The sequence below is a fragment of the Salvia hispanica genome, chromosome 1 (genome assembly GCF_023119035.1).
Source record: "Salvia hispanica cultivar TCC Black 2014 chromosome 1, UniMelb_Shisp_WGS_1.0, whole genome shotgun sequence".
NCBI classification, from domain to species: domain Eukaryota; kingdom Viridiplantae; phylum Streptophyta; class Magnoliopsida; order Lamiales; family Lamiaceae; genus Salvia; species Salvia hispanica.
In genome coordinates, this window is record NC_062965.1 from 12,487,638 (window position 1) to 12,505,091 (window position 17,454).

Here is a 17,454-nt window from a genome sequence, read left to right on the forward strand (position 1 = left end):
ATTGACATTTTCAAAGTTTACCGGAACTAACCATTAAAAATGCTCACTTTATTATTCTAAATGTGCAAGTTGCTAAATTTGATATTCGATTATTCATTTTGTCAGTCAAAATTCAAAAGGATTAATACTCCAGAACAATAATATGGACATTGTTGTTATTATATATTTCATTTATTATGGAGTAGTACTGTACTTCATAGAATGGGACATTGATCACGTGGATGATTTTCCAACGAGTAGTTTGATAAGTTGGTGTCCCACCTTAACTTCATTCATCCATTAAATTTAGTTTTATTAATAAACAACACAAATTTTAATATATAAACTTGTTAAAGTAGAATTAAAGAAAAAATATAGATAAAATTGAAGAAAGAAAGATAAAAAAAATTAAGTAATAAATTATGAGTAAATTTTTAGTTTATTACAATGAAATTAATTTTGTATGACAGATAAAACTTAAAAGAGAAAAGATATACGGAGTAGTAATTTTGTATTCAACGAGAGAATATATTATTATACTTTAATTGCAAGAGTTAAAGTTGAAAATTGAAATAGTTCGATAGTTTGTAGAACATATATAGAAAGCGGATTGGTCTAAGGTTAGCATCAAGAAAATGATTTTATAATAATTAGGAGTGCATGTGAGGTGTGACATACTGATAATAAATTGGATTACATCAAACGTGAAGTCGTTCTCGCGAGAATACGTCGCTTTATTTTAGCGTTAAATGATGAAAAAAGTGGTTTCAGCGGTATCGGATGCTTCACCCTCTAATTTGTGCGCATTTCAGAGTCACACGCCGATTCCTTATACCCTATCCGCAAAAATCCCGTGTGTAAGACCATCTCCAAGGGTACACTAAAACCTAAAATGGGATAAGTATTTTACTTAAATAGTACTCAAAAACCTATTCTATTTTTGGTTTTTGAGAAAAAAATACCTATCTTTAGGTTTACACTAAACGAATACCTAAAAGTTTTTCAAATTTTATGAGTAAAAAAGACATAATATAGAGAATATCCTTTTAAATTTGAGTTTAGTGTAAATGGTTGGAGTAAAATCAATATTTAGTGTGAGATTAACACTAAAATGAATTTGAGTTTAGTGGAATGGTTGGAGATGCTCTAGTCCATCAATTATAAATTTATAGATGCTACTTTTATCATCCAGATTATTCTATTCGATTTATAAAAGTGAACAAGTATATACCAATATACCATGAATTTAATTTATCCATATGGATTTTATTTATTTTGTAGCTATATTTAATTTGTTGAGTATGTATTTTAATTAGAACTTGTTTCGCTATAAGTCACCCAAGGGCGTCAAAATTGAGGGTTTAAAGTTTAAACCTCCACCAAGTTAGTTTGGAGTATATTTTTATAAAATCATCAACCTATCAGTTTTTCTTATTTTCTAACATATATTTAATCTGAAGCTATGTTGGTTAGTCTATAAATGTCTACACTTATTTAACAAATAAAAAACTACACATTATTAATTAAAATTTGAATTAGCATAGAGTTGGGTCAATAATATTAGTAATACGAGGGGGTTGGGTCAATAATATTAGTAATACGAGGGGGCGTTCGGTTTACAAGATTTTATCTCGGATTAAATTTATAGTGTGTTTGGTTCATGTGATTCAATATCACAATTCAATTCTAGATGGATAATCATGAGATAATTAGTCTTAGCAAACCCCCTGTGATTAAAATAATCTCACAACTCAATTGGATCAATGGTTATGAGCCAAACTGCAATAGGCTTTAGTTTGGTGGACTCAACTATATCCGGTTTATCGATTTATTAGTCCGACTTTGATTAATACTATAGCCGTGAATTGGTGGCTAAGCTAACCCTTGTTTTGGACCAAAACTAGGAAAAATTGTGGAAAAGTGAAAGAATGATAGAAACCTACCAATTTTGAACTGTAATAGCTGGTTTTTGAATCGGCCGTATTAGTGCATAGTGGACTAATAAAGAAGTATGTTGTCTAGACCTCAATTTTATGAGTTTATTAAAAGTCAATACTATATAGGAAGTGGTAGAGTTAAGTACGTAGAGTTAGCTAGGACTAGGTTTTATAAACGTTTTCACAATTAAATTATCTCTCCTTATTACTATCATTATATAGTTATATACTACCTACTAATAATTAATCCATAGATGATAGACCACTTTTTCTTGATTACATAACTTTTATAGGGAAACTGTAGTTTGCACCAAGAGTTTTAGTTCATCAACCCATTAAATTTTTAAGTGTAAAATAATTGTAGGAAGTACATTGCAAAGTGGATATTATTAAATTGAATTAATGAGGAAAACAAGATATATATTCGTATTTTCTGGATATAATAGTATAAATTTTTGGTGACCTCAGCAAATTTTTTGTTTTGTGTTTTTAACATTCGAGCTAAGTGAAAATATATGTTTTTGGTGATATATGTTTTTTGGTGACCTCGGCAAATTTCTTTAGTATTTTTATTTTCTATCCTAAAGACATATAAATAAATTAAATCATGAAAATCTATACTTTAAAGGTAGAGCAACGAAGAATATCAGGTAGATCTTGAGGTCTCAAATTTGCATCTCAATGATCTCACAAATGTGTGTCCATTGTTTATCTTTCCTCTAATAACTTCATACTATATTCATCACTTCAAAGTATTGAAACCTTTATAGTAGTGTGATGCGGAAAAAATGTTTCAAACGTAACCGAAGAATAGCTATTGTGGAAGGCGCACATGCACGATCGATAGTGTGGTAGAGGCCGCATTGCGTATCTGCATTTAATAAACTATAATCGAATAACTAAAAATAAAAGTAATACTCCTATAATCAATTTTGATTAGTGAATTTAAATTCAAATTAATTATTCCTTTTCGAAAAATAGGAACATGGAATGATATATAATTAGATTTTTAATCTTGAGATGAAATCAATTTTTATCTTAATTATTTTAGTACCAATACAATATAAAATAATGTAAATATCACTTATATAACGTTGGCTAATTTTTTCATGAATATTAATTAGATACATTTGTAACTGCAGCTTATAAAACGAGCTAATTTGACAATGGATTTGAATTAGATACTTTTAATTCTTTATTCCTCATTTGGAAAACTTGCATGTGATGTTTGGTTGTCAAAATTTTGTCTAGAAAGGTAATCTGATTCTTTAATTTTTAAATTCTTTTGTTTGTTTTGGTTTTCAATTAAACTGGGAAAGTAATCAGAATCCCAAGAACAAGGAAAGTTAGTATTACAACTTTATAAAATTCTGAATCCTAAGTTTTCTTAGGTATTTTTTTGTCCGTTTTAGGATTCTTACATATTTAATGCTATATATTATTAATATTATTATTATTGTTGTTGGTGTTGTTATAATGTTTTTAAAAGAATTATAAATTATTAATTATACTTAATTTTAGTATAATAAATAACTAGAATTAAAATTATCATAATTACGACTGTATTATTATAATATTTATATATAATTGTTATTACCATAATTATAATAGTTTATCAATAATTAAAATATAATTGTATAATATAAATCAAATAATAATAAATACTAATTATTATTTTAGAAATTAATAATTAATTAATAAAATTATAGTGAATTTTTAAATTATAATATTTATTTAATTATAATATTCAGAATATCATCATAATAATAATAATCATATCTTATTATTATAATCAACAATAAATCTATTTATATTATTATGAATGATCCATATTTAAATTCTTCACCGTAAAAATAAATGTAATAATATAATTATTATTTATAAAAAATTTATTTTATTATTTATATATATATAAAATAATACTCCCTCCGTCCGCGAATAGGAGTCCTGTTTTTTCATTTTAGTCCATCCGCGAATAGGAGTCCCGGTTCACTTTTACCATAAATGGTAATAGGGTCCCACCTTCCACTAACTCATTCTACTCACATTTCATTTAAAACTAAGTATATACAAGTGAGGGGTCATATTCTAATACTTATAGCACCCTAATCCAAAATCAAGACCAAGTCTCCACTCTTAGATTTTAAAATAAGTGGATGAGATTAAATCTTACGAATCTCAATAAATAGTAGACAAAATATCAACAAAAGGGTAATATCGTCATTATGTTATCATATGATAATTTTCGTGAATGTTTTTTTATATCAATATAGTGTATTACAAATATCAACAATATGACTTAAGAATATCAACACTAGTACAAGAAAATATCAACACATATTTATTGAGATTTTTACATGGTTTTATTGAGATTTTTTGATGTATTTATTGATAAAAATCTGGTTATCAACATTTACGAAAATTAAAATAAAAAATATCAATTCATCATCCGAACGTCATCAGAACATATGCAATTGAAATCTCGTTGGAATCCTTATAAAATTATCTTTAATTTGATATATTTTTTGCAAAAAAATAATTTAAATCGAGAGAGTTACGTAAATTTAAAGTTTTAAGACGATTTTAATGAGAGAGAATTGACATTAATACCCTCTAATTTTATTTATTAATTTTTTTAATTAAAAATATAATCTATGTGACATTATTTCAACCACTAGATCTTCTAATCTAATGGCTAAGATTTAGTCTTAGTTTGAGATTGGTAATTACTCCCTCCGTCCCAGAAAGATTGTCCCATTTCCTTTTACACACTCGTTTTGCAAAAATAATACTTAATAAATAGTTAAAGTAGAGAGAGATTAAAGTAAAAGAGATAAAAATGTGGAGAATAGTCTTACCTACATTATTCTTTCTCGTATTTTGCTATCTTTCAACTTTACCTATTTATTATTATTTTTGCAAAACGAGTGCAAAAAATGAATTGGGACAATCTTTCTGGGACGGAGGGAGTAGTTAGCAATTGATCACTCTCCTACAAGTGAGACTCATATTCCACTAACTTTTTTCCACCCACTTTTTCTTAACATTTCTTAAAACTCGTGTCGTCCATGAATGAGACTCCTAATGGCGGACGGAGGGAGTAATAAGTATTTTTTTCGTTTGGTGTTCAACAAATATAAAATTTAAAATCTTTGATTTTATCTAAAGACATGAAAGTAAAGTTATTAAGAATTATATTCTCGGCATTCATTTTCCCAGAAATCTTTTTTTTGTCAACTTTACTTTTCCGCTAACCAAATATGGCAGCAGCACTTTCGCAGTTCTACCATGAACGTCAAGAGCATAGATAGACTTGATATTTAAAAATTAAATTGCAAAATATCATCCTCAATTAAGCTAACGAGGGCATTTCATCAATTAAGAGTATTATAATTATTAATTCAAATCAATAAAATATTGATTTTTGTGGTTATTGAGTTGCTTTAAATTTAATTTACATAGATAGACTTGATATTTAAAAATTAAATTGCAAAATATCATCCTCAATTAAGCTAACGAGGGCATTTCATCAATTAAGAGTATTATAATTATTAATTCAAATCAATAAAATATTGATTTTTGTGGTTATTGAGTTGCTTTAAATTTAATTCACATATTCTACTGTTTTAACTTAATGAATAAATTATAAGTACAAGTTTCATAGCAAATTAAATTTTTTATTTAAACAAGAAAAAATGAAAATCTGACTGGAATCGATTATCTCTAAACTAGAACTGGTGATTCATGGTTCAAAAAGAGACTATGAAGTCCATTATGGTTCGATTATAATTACAATATTTTTGGAACATGAACCGGCATTTCCATCTGAACACAAACAATACTAGGATGTTCAGTCTCAATTGATACCTCACCCTAACTAATGAAATAAATAAAATAATCCTCCCTTTATCCCATAGATTGCACATTTTAGGACATTTTAGGATTGATATGAGATTCTAGGAGATTTGATTTTGTGTGTTAATTGGAAAAAGAAATGTATACTTATATTATTGCGAGAGATGACTTTAAAAAAAAATGTATCATCTTTTATGAGAAACTAAAAAGTAAAGTATGATATCTATTATGGGACAGAGGAAGTACAACTAATCACTAACTAGTATAGTGAAGATCCTAAGACAATTGAAAGGGTAGAAAGTAATATTGTACCCACTCTGTGCACGATTAATTATCTCATTTTTTATTGGCATGTACACGATCGTGAATAGTAAAAATAAATGAGATGCAAGTAAGATAGTACTCCCTCCGTCCCAGAAAGATTGTCTCAGTTCATTTTCTGTACTCATTTTGCAAAAATAATAATAAATAGGTAAAGTTGAAAGAGAGTAAAACAAAAGAATGATTAATGTAGGTAAGACTATTCTCTACATTATTCTCTCTTTTACTTTACTTTTTCTCTACTTTAACTATTTATTATTATTTTTGTAAAACGAGTGTGAAAAAGGAAATGGGACAATCTTTCTGGGACGGAGGGAGTATTTTATAATAAATGCTAAGTAGAAGAAGTAAGTGAAATATTTAATTCATTTACCAAAAATAAAATGTAAATGAGACAACTATAAATTAATTGTGGATTTATGAAAAAAGATACATGAAACAATAAGACAATTTATAAAGTAGGAATGTGATCAAATTTAGTTGTGGATTTATGAAAAAAGATACATGAAACAATAAGACAATTTATAAAGTAGGAATGTGATCAAATGAAAATTCTAAATATTGTACAAACTTTAAATTATGATTTAGACCGTTGAAAAATGTCAATAGAGCAATAGAAAATATCAACACAGTGTCAACGGTTGACACTATATTGACATTGTGTTGAAAAGTTTGAAATTTGTATAATATATATACGAGTTTACATTTTATCACTACCCTTGTAAATTATTTGTCTAACTTATTAAAAAAAGATACTAGAGACAATTTTAAATTATTTGCTAACTGATGAAAAAGATACATGAAACAATTATTCTCAGACATAAAAAGTTGATTGTTAAAATGGATCTCATCTAATTTCACTCACCATACATCTATCCTATAATTTCACTCATCCAAGAAGATTGAAACGCATCACCAATAAAAACAGATAAATTCCCATTTCCTTCAAATGAACCTCCACAAAATTTCAACAAGTCGTTTTCTGCGTATTTTGTTTTAACTAGAAATTGAATTCCGAAATCATGTTTGGTCGACCCATAACCTTGTCATGTCACTATCAATCCCCATATCAATGTCAATAAGTATACATTTCTCCAACAAAAGACAATCAATGCACAAAAAGACACACTTCATGAAGCTTGCAAATTACACCCTAAAATACATATTAGAATGCAAAATTGCAATCAAATTAATCCTTACATAAACAGCAAGTGAGATAACTTACACACATTTAGGGCACTGAATGAGGCCATTCTCATTACACTTGCCACACTTAACACTCTTCCTCCCATCCTCCCCAACAACCCTACAACTCCCACTACACTCCACACACATCACAAACCTCACCCCTCCGCACCGCCAGCACCCGCCCCCGGCCGCCTCGGGAATCCCCTCGAGCAAAATCCCCAATTTGCCCTCCTCGTCCAGCCTCACCATCTCCTCCGCCCCGCCAATCAACCTCCCCTTCACAAACACCAACGGCACCCTCACCTCCTGGCTCCCCATCAGCACCCTCAGCTCCTCCTTAAACGCCGAGTGCATCGACACATCCCGCTCCACAACCTCCACATTCCTCGACTCGATCGTGGACCTCGCCACGTTGCACTCCTCGAACGTCTTCCTGATCCCCCTCAGCGTGGTCGTGTAGATCACCACCGCATTCTCGCCCCCGGGAGGGCATTTCTTCGCGTAAGACTCGAGCAACGCATTCGAATTTCCCGACGTGGCCTTGCTCTTGTTCTTGTTCATCAGCTCTTCTTCCTCCTCCGACACCTCTCTCTCTAGAGAGGCCACGAGATCGGGATCGAACAGCGGCTCTAGGCTTCTCCTCCTCGACGACGCAACGACACCTGAATCGAATCTCGAGCTATCGGATTTCTTGATCGAAGCCCACAGCTTCGGAGAGGGCTTCTTCACGCTGTGATTGTTGTTAGCATTGTTCTCCTTCAAAATCGGTTTGGGGCTATTTTCAATTGACCTAATTCCCTTATTCTCCTTCCCCGCGGCCGCCTTCTTCGCCTTCCTCGGAGAAGCCAGGAACTTCATAGGGCTCATTGAATCCCTAAAAAGCTTCGATTTGGGGCTTTTTTTTGATTGGACGGCGACGGCGATTTCCTCCTCCAAACCCTCCATGAGCTCCCACGCGTTGATTATCTCCGCCGGCTCTTCCCGGACCGGCGACGACGATGATTTCCTCGCCGCGCATTCTTTCTCCTCCGCAACCGGAATTTGAACCTTTGCTTTGTCTAAGGAGAGAGCGCCGTAGGTGGTTGAAGTGAGGGAGACGACGTGGTGTGCGTAGTCGGCATTTCTGAGCGATTTTCTTTCCTCCTGAATTTGTTTAGCTACCAGCTTTGACGAGACGCAGCCCATTTGATTTGGGGGAGAGTGATTTTTTCAGAATGTTGCTCTGTTTTTTATTTTTAAGACAGTAAGAAAAAACCGTTACTACACTGTCTGTTGGGCAACGGTCTGAAATTTGAAAAATAAGGTGGTAATATTTTGGGGCATGCCCTCGTATCTTTTGTTATTTTTGAAATGGACCCACAAATATTTTTATTTGTGAGTGATGGCTGGGGTCCGAGACAAATGGTAATGGTTAAAAGGAAAATACAAATTTGTAGTGGAACAAACATATTGTCCAAACTTCGATTTTTTGAATTTTAAGTGGTGTCAACAAAAGATAAAATCATACTACTACGATTTGATTATTTAACGAATATATTCATCAATAATTTGAATGTGTTTCTATATTTGTTGTAGTTTTGTTTTAACTGACAGAATTAGAATGACAACTAACGTCTAACAAGGGAGAACATTAGCCTCTTGAAACTAAGCTATGATTATAAATCCAGCATGGATACCTTATAAGTTTGATTTTTATTACAAGGCCAAGTTTCTAGCTTATTCTGGCTATTACATTAGGATCTACATGAGGCCCGGGCTACTGCCGCTCTTGAGTGTATTTCGTCTATGAAGGCTATTTTAGAGCAAATGGTTCAACCAGTGGATGGACAGAGGGGAAATTCTGTGAGCCTCTCCTTTGATGGTAAATAACTTGAGAAGGGGAGAATTCAGTATGCACGTTAAACGTTGAAATGACGTGATAGAATGATGGTTCAGTTCAATCTCTGAAAGGGAGTGAATTGACCGAGCGCAAGTGGTCCTTCCATTTGATGATTCTTATTGACATTCCCTTATTAGCTTTAACTTGTTAAAACTAAAGGAGGTTTCTCTTGATCTGCTCTGTGAAGGCTTGGATTTTTCTTCACACAATCATCTTAACCTTTTATTTCACAAGCAATGGCTCGAATATATGATGGTCGGAAACCTCTCAATGAGAGCAAATTCTGGGTTTCTATCTTCTTACAAGTTAATAAAATGTGATTAGTTTCTATCAGTTTAGGCTGTGTTTGGTTAGCAGGGTTGCTAGTGCTACTCTCAGATTAGGCTAAATAGAGCCTTAAATTCTTTGTTTACTTTTATAACGATAGTTGAATTTGTAAACACACTTATTAAAACAAATGCTGTATCCAGCTTTGGCATTGAATCATATACTATAAAATTTGAATATTACAATCTGGAAATGATTTCTAAAATTATAACCATTCGACAGAATTGGAACCAAAACAATTCAATTTTTGTTAGAATGCGAAGCTCGAGGATCAAATTTGATCCTGCAGCCAAATAAATGAATTTGATTGCTATGGAGATATATGTATGGATAATGTTGTTGCAACTCCTTAATAGGCCAACTCTTCTATTTTCAACCCTGAAGAAATGAACACTGAAATTGTCAAATAAGGACAACACAAATCCAACAAGAAACTAAGCTATTTTCTGAGTTGAAGATTTCATAAAGCTTTGCATCATTTCTCAGTGGTCATCATATGTTTTGGCGAATATATTACAGCATGGTAACGTACCTCAGGACAAGATGACAAGTCCAAGATATATCGATGCAGAGAGAAACAGTAAGGATATCATTCCCCTACAAGAAGGGGGTTTCATCAATCATTAGTAAATTCTTTTAAAAGAGAAAAACATTGAGCTTCATAAGCGTAAGAGATTTTAAGGCCTAATAAGTTGAAATTTTACATGTATACGTACGTACCAGATTACTCCCCAACCAACTCCCGTGCAGCAGGGGCAAAGCTCTGCGAATTTCTCAGCGTCACTTGAGTGAACCCTTCGAGATATCAAATCATCGTATATATCTGCATCATAAAACACGGTTATTTTATGTCCCACCAAGTGATGAGTTTAATTTACTGATAGCGACAAGTTGAGTTTCTACCGTAGATGGAAAACAGGCTATTCATAACACCTGCCATCAGAGAAGAATGTGTGAGAAACACGAGAAAATCTATTGAAAGCCGGTTGAAGAGACAGCAAATATAATGGGTAAGCCTATACCAATGAAGAGAATAATGTAGTGAAGGATACGAACTTTGGTTGTTTCTTGAAGAACCCAGACGACAGCAAGAAAAACAATAAATCCTGGTAAATTAAACCACATTATTCAAGAAATTAATATCTTGAATTTGTAGAAATTACAACATCTCAAGAACAAGAATGTTTCACTGGCTTACCGATACAAAGCCCTCGTAGAGTCCACTGTGCAACGTTTGAATGAGTCAGTCAATCATCATAATATCATAATAGATGTAGTATAATTCAGGGACGATTTCCTAAGAAACTTACATTTTGTGCAATGAAGAGCACAATAAAGAGGGAAAGAATAAGACAACCAGCAGCGATTCTTGAGGAGAGGAGATTTGTCGAAGCAAGTATGAGAGCCATACCCCAAAACGATGATCCAAGGTCTGTAATAGGAAGCCATATAAATGATTAGATGGCATGTAGCATATGCATCAAAATTAACCAAAAACAGAAACATAATATAGAAAAAGAAGTGCTACATCCAGCCGGTAAGATCAACCAATATACACCACCACGTGTTTGAGTCATGCCACCTTCGTTAGCATGAACTTGAATGCCCTCGACCTATAAAGAATGGGATATCAGATGCCTCGGACTCAACAAAGAGGAATGCACTTTAGGGCGGTAGGAACACACACGAAGCAGAAATATTAGTAACATATTTGCGAAGTCTATTGAACTTCCTAAGTCAATATAACCAAAAGCCCTTAAACAAAATACTGCGATTAAGAAAGATTCTACCTCGCCACAAGTAAGTTTGCACGCAATCGCGTGGCTTGCTTCATGAAGAAACACAGTGATGAGCTTAAAAGGTGTCAGCAAAAATGTCCTCCAGAACTGCCATCATCACCACAGGAAGATCAAACTGGAAAGTTATTTCACCAAAAATGGCTTCTCAAAGTGCGAAAAATCGAGAAAGATCCGAATTCCCCAATTCACTAGCTATACATATAGCATAAAATTACAAAACACACACAAAAATTCCCACCATGAAATGCTTGAAGCTTAGAAACCCAGCATTCATTCAAGCAAAGATCTCTAAATGTGACCTAACTTCAACAAAAGCTTCAACCTTTACAGCGTAATCGACACCGGATCAAGCCAAATACAGGTAAGAGAGAGCCAGTTGTGAATCCTACTTAATTCCTTTCACTTTTTTTTTTTCAATACAACCACAATAACAAAGCTCAATACACGACAAAGCTTCAAATCAAGAAAGATTTCACAATGAATTTAATAGTTTTTGCAATCAAGCTAAATGCCTATGTTCGTTAGCTAATTAATAATTAAAGCTCTCCAATTTCAATAATACCCAAATCTAAACCAACAACAACAATGGAGTTTAATAAAACCAGAGAAATAAATATACACGAAGACTTACAGCAAGAATAACAACGGTGAAAATGCCAATGGTAGCTAGAAATCGGACTTGTTCATGTTGACAGCAATTCGTCAGCTCCCAGTTAGGCTTCATGTTTTCAGATTAGAGGGAAAAAATAAAAAAGGGCCCTCGAATATACACAGACAGAGGATCAAGAATCCAATTGCAGAAGAATAGAAGATAGAGTGAGGAAATTTTCAAAAAAATAAAATTGAAAATAAGGGAGTCTTGATATTTGAGAAATTTTGAAATCTTCGAACTGAAATCGTTATTTTGGGGAGTATTTAATTCAATTTCTGTCTGGACGAATCAAGCGTGGACGTTTGTTGTTGTCGGTTGACTATTGACTCATTATTTAGAAGGAAAAAAAACCTTAAACTCAATTATATGAACACTTTATCGGAGATTAAATGATTCGTTTTGTCATTTTCAAATGTTTATAATTAAATGCTTCATTTATTAGTGTCCGCGTATAATAAGTGTAACTAAATCATTTCTCTCATATTTACAAAATTATTTATGTAAACTGAATTTCACATTCTATAAATTATTTATTTTTATTTACAGAGTTTTTTAATCCATGTTCTCAAATGAATCATTTAGTCACGAGCGGATGAAGTTTGTCTAGTTACTTCGAAAGTGTATTTCATTTATAATCTTGGTATAGTTCTAAAATTTTTGGAAATATAATTAGTCGTTTATAGTCGATTTTGGCCTAAATTTCAGAAAATTACGGGAAAATGTGGAATATTGGAGAAAATCAATAACAAAAATAGGTAAAATTTGCTAAATATCCGATTGTTCCAACCTTTTGAAAATCAGAACTGTCGATTCTTAAACTGTGGTGAGATTATCACTATATATATATGTTAGGGTACACAACATTCATTTTTTAAAAAAAACATTTATTTGTGAATGGAAAGAGTATTATTTTGGCATTATATTTGAATTTTTATTTTTTTTTTATCTTAATTCCTGGCCTTTATCAGGGTTGTGCGGAAAGTTGAAAGTTGTAACCCAGTGTAATTTGATTATTTGAGTACTACTACTACTATTCATTAGCCAACTTACAGTAAGCATTTGGAATAACTATTAATAATTTGGGATCTTAATATATTTATTCAAATAGGAGTAATATAGGAACATATAGTTTATACTCCCTAAATATGCACTCTTTCCTTTTTAATCAATTTCATAAGAATATGCACTTTTTAATTTTGGAAAGTTTTTTTTCTCTATTAAAGTGAGACTCATTCTCCCCTAACAATACTTTAATTACTTTTTCTCTCTATCTCTCTCTCACTTTACTAATTTTATATTAAAATCCGTGTCGAACCCAAAGTACTTTTTTTTTAGGGAAAAAGGGAGTAACATGGCAAAGAAAACAAATGACACCAAGTTAGAGGTATGAAGCTATTTTCTCTCTAAAAAATTTCAAGCTTTATATGCAAAAAGGGTATTGGGCTTTAAGTAATACCCAAATTTTGTTCCACTACAACCACTGGGCTGAGCCCAGTGATAAAAAACTTGTTGAGCAGATTTGAGAAGTAGCAGTACAAGAATTTTTTGTTTCTCTTTTTTGAACTGAATTAGGAGTAGTAAAACATTGAATATATTTATAATATTCACTTGCACACATAGGTATGCAATATAAAATGTTCAGCATGTTGGTGTTTTCCAATTATCACTTATCAACCAATTTTTTGTTGAATGTTATCATAATATGATAATAAATTTATTCACAATTTCGGAAAAGCTATTACAATAACTCGTATAATAAGATTACATAATGGGATTTAAATATTCTCTTTGGTTTTACATGCGCATATTAATAAACAAGTTGCCGACAAGAAATAATACAAAACAAATGTGGGCCTCAAAATTTTAAGAAAAAGTCTTTTTTACTGTACTAGCTTTTTATCCATTAAATTATCTACAACTTTTATCGATTCTTTTTAGATTATCTATTTATTTATTTGGAAATCTTGATACTTTTTAGCTTTTGCTCTTCCCTAATTAATATTTATTCGTGGAATTTTCTTAGCGTGGGGGTGGAGAGATTAAGGTATAAGATAACAAACGGTTTGTCTATTTCAGTCACATTAATTAATATTTTGAAAACTTGAAAATGGTAATTGGTTCATTTGGAAAAACGAATTAAATTCATATATCATTTTAGAGTAAAAGTCAAAATTAGTCCGGAACATATGACCATTTTATCTTTTTGGTCCTAAACATTATCTTTTTGATTTTTTGGTCCTGAACATATGAGAATTTGATCATTTTGGTCCTCTGTTAATTTTTCCGTTAAAAACTAACAGTTAACGAATTTAAATTCGATTTTGACCAAATTTAAGTTTTAATTTTGTTTTTTAAATTCTTAATTAAAAACTCTAACTATTATTAATAACATTCTTTTAATTTTAATTAAAAATTATGATTAAAACTCTAAAATATCTTTTATTCTCAACACAGAAATTGCTTGAGATGAACTCATGTTGTGGTGTGGGGATAACCCTATAAACTCCTTCCTTTCTCACCAAAAATGGATTTTGGGGTGCTGAGCCACAAGCAAAATGCAGGCTCTCTGCCTTCAGATGAAAACGCCGATGGATCTGTGAACCAAACATCTCAGGCGTGCTGGAAATCGCACAAATTACTCAAATCTTCTCAGCCTGATTTCTCCCCCAAGATGGCCTCTGACTCTTTCAGGAGATCCAATCTCTGGCCTCCGCTGCCCGACGACGTCCAGAAGATGCTCTCCTTCTTGTCTTCGGCGCCGCCGCCTGATGCTGCCGCCTCCGCCAGGAGCATCGCCTTCTCGATTTGCCAGGATCAGGCCAATGCTGGGAATGGAGGTATGCCCATTTTTGTTTTTTCTTAAGAAGATGCTAAATTTGTTAACTTTATTAATGGGGTTTAGTTGAGTATTTTGATTTGAGTGTTTTATTCGTTTTCACTGTTTAATCTGAGATTTGGGTTTTAGGGTATAATTTTGGCATTACACCCTAAATCGTGTTTTGTGTTTTACAACAATTTTCTCATAATTTCTAATTATAATTAAAAGAATATTTTTAATACAGTAATAGTTAGGGTTTTTAATTAAGGATTTAAAAAACAGAATTAAAACTTAAATTTGGTCAAAATCGAATTTAAATCCGTTGACCGTTAGTTTTTAACGGAAAAGTTAACAGAGGACCAAAATGATCAAATTCTTATATGTTCAGGACCAAAAAATCCAAAAGATAATGTTTATGACCAAAAAGGTAAAATGACCATATGTCAGGACCAATTTTGACCATTACTCATCATTTTATAACAAAAAATATCATGCCGGCAAAGATCAACTCTTAATCGTTAGTTTTTCTTCTCCTTTTAAAATCAATAATAACTTAATACTGCTTCCATTGCATAATAGTAGAGTCATTTTGTCATTTTGGAGAATACGTTTTTATAGTAGTGAAGTCATTTTCTTTTTTTAGTAAATTCAATACATTTCTTCCCACTTGCTTTTCCTCTCTCTTAATTTCTTTTCTCTACTTTTTCCTCTCTCATACTTTATTATCTTTTTATTTAATATATTACACACTTTTTTCTTAATTTACATGGCAGAAAGAAATGTCTCTATTATTATGGAATGAATGAAGTACTATCCTCCACTGGGGTGCGTTATATTGCTAGCTAGTTTAAGTTACTAACTCGGCTAACTCATCAACACAATGTATTAGAAATGTCAATACGAATGTTGACATTTTAATGTCACCGTATTGACATTTCTAATACACTATGTTAATGAGTAAGCAGAATTAGTAACTTAAAAAGTCAGCAATTGATCCCACACCATACTCCACTCGTGTAATTTATATTTGGTACTAGTATTTCGTAAATTAGTTTAGAATTTAACAAATTATAACTAGTAAGTAAATTTGTCACAAATTATTAAAACTAGTGTAACTTATCAGTTAAAAACCCGTCAAATCAATTGAACAACTACCAACAAGCAAACAAATTTACTCGTGTATTTATTGAACTATTAGTCAATAACCAAGGAAGTCTGTAAAACTTTGTTTTGTAAACATATGCTGTTGGTCACGTGGGCCACTACTAGTAGTGGGCATAGGGACATAGAAAAAGTAGGTTTGGGCCACCTACTTAATGGGTCAACCAAAATAAGTGTTGTCTTAACCCTGAATCTGAACCCATTTAAGAAACTTTTATTGTCTCCATCGACCAAGGTAATTTCTTTTATAAAAACCATATTTGTGATATAAACACTCTACCATCACCATATAAGATATTAGTACTACAATAATTTCGAAGTGTGAGGACTTGGAAGATGGGCTTCTGACAGCCAGTGGGTTAAGGCCTCTCCCTTAACGGGATATTGTGTACCCTGATTTAACCCCTTCACATGATGTCGGGCCGGAGTGAGGGGGCCGCCAAGACGACGGAATCGCCTTTTACTGCAATAATACTACAATAATTACAAAGACGGAACCACTAGATGCATCATTTTACAAGGTGCTGGATGAACTAAACTTATGAGATTGAACTCAATATCTCTCGTTAAGGAAAGTCTTGCGGTGCCTCAACATTGTCACTTAGCATAGATCATGGCAAATACGTATCCTATTTTCGAAAAAATGAGTATGGAATTATATCAATGTGTACACATATGTAAGTCCAAATGCACAAATTAATACTGTTATAAATGTAGTACTAGTACTATATATAATGGGACCAGGGGTGAACATATAAACAACAAATTAAGTTAGATTACTAAATAAAGCGCACAAAAGATTAAATAAACATAAATTGGAATAGAGGATCAAAGCATGTGGATAATTGAATGCCAATGTCCTGCAAAAAAAATAATGCGACCATTATGAAGTGAGAGCATTTAATAATTAGTTTTGAAGATGTGAAATATGTAGAGCGTGGGAGTGGGCTATGTATGTACCACATACTATAATTAGTTATTTATGTTCTTGTTGGAAGAAGCACATGTGTGTCTTCATTATGTCCCAATTTCTGCTATAAACACAAAGCATCCGTCCTCTTTACTCCCTACCCTAACACAACCACCATCATATACAACCTTCATATTCACTCCTTCATAGATCATACTCATCACAGTTGGAAGCTATAATTGCAATGCCATCCACAGTTATTATTTTTCAAAAATATTATCAGATGATATATTATCATGAAAGGACTTTACAATTTTTTAACACTTTTTAGATATAAAAGCTATGATTATATATTTGTTTTTTTCATAAGAAAGAACCGCCACTTTCGACAACATTTAGTTCATTTGTTTCTGTTGTACTCCTCAAAAGAAGTCACCAAAATATGTGGCAAATAATTGCTCTGTCAAGTCTTCAAACACATACTTGAAAGGAAATGAATGAATCAAAGTAACAGACTGACAATTATCTCTTCTCATGAAAAATACATAAATAACCCTTCTAACCTAGAGGATATTTTGGTCCAAAAAATGTAAAAGTTTTTTCAACGATATTATATCAATATCTAGAG

The 17,454-nt window shown here is 32.1% G+C and overlaps 2 protein-coding genes across 2 annotated transcripts; both read right to left on the reverse strand.

Moving 5' to 3' along the window:
• Positions 1-7,122: 7,122 nt before the first annotated feature.
• On the reverse strand, positions 7,123-8,524 carry LOC125216089 (uncharacterized protein At3g28850). The gene has a single exon (XM_048117714.1). It carries the CDS (start codon positions 8,463-8,465, stop codon positions 7,314-7,316), a length of 1,152 nt encoding a protein of 383 aa, XP_047973671.1. The 5' UTR covers positions 8,466-8,524; the 3' UTR covers positions 7,123-7,313.
• Positions 8,525-9,622: 1,098 nt separating this feature from the next.
• LOC125202005 lies at positions 9,623-12,170 on the reverse strand. The gene is made up of 10 exons (XM_048100313.1): positions 11,917-12,170; positions 11,277-11,372; positions 11,015-11,099; positions 10,797-10,918; positions 10,685-10,709; positions 10,509-10,592; positions 10,390-10,419; positions 10,207-10,309; positions 10,019-10,083; positions 9,623-9,864 (listed from the first exon to the last, which is right to left on the reverse strand). Exons 1-9 carry the CDS (start codon positions 12,007-12,009, stop codon positions 10,020-10,022), a joined length of 702 nt encoding a protein of 233 aa, XP_047956270.1. The 5' UTR covers positions 12,010-12,170; the 3' UTR covers positions 9,623-9,864; position 10,019.
• Between the last annotated feature and the right edge of the window lie 5,284 nt (positions 12,171-17,454).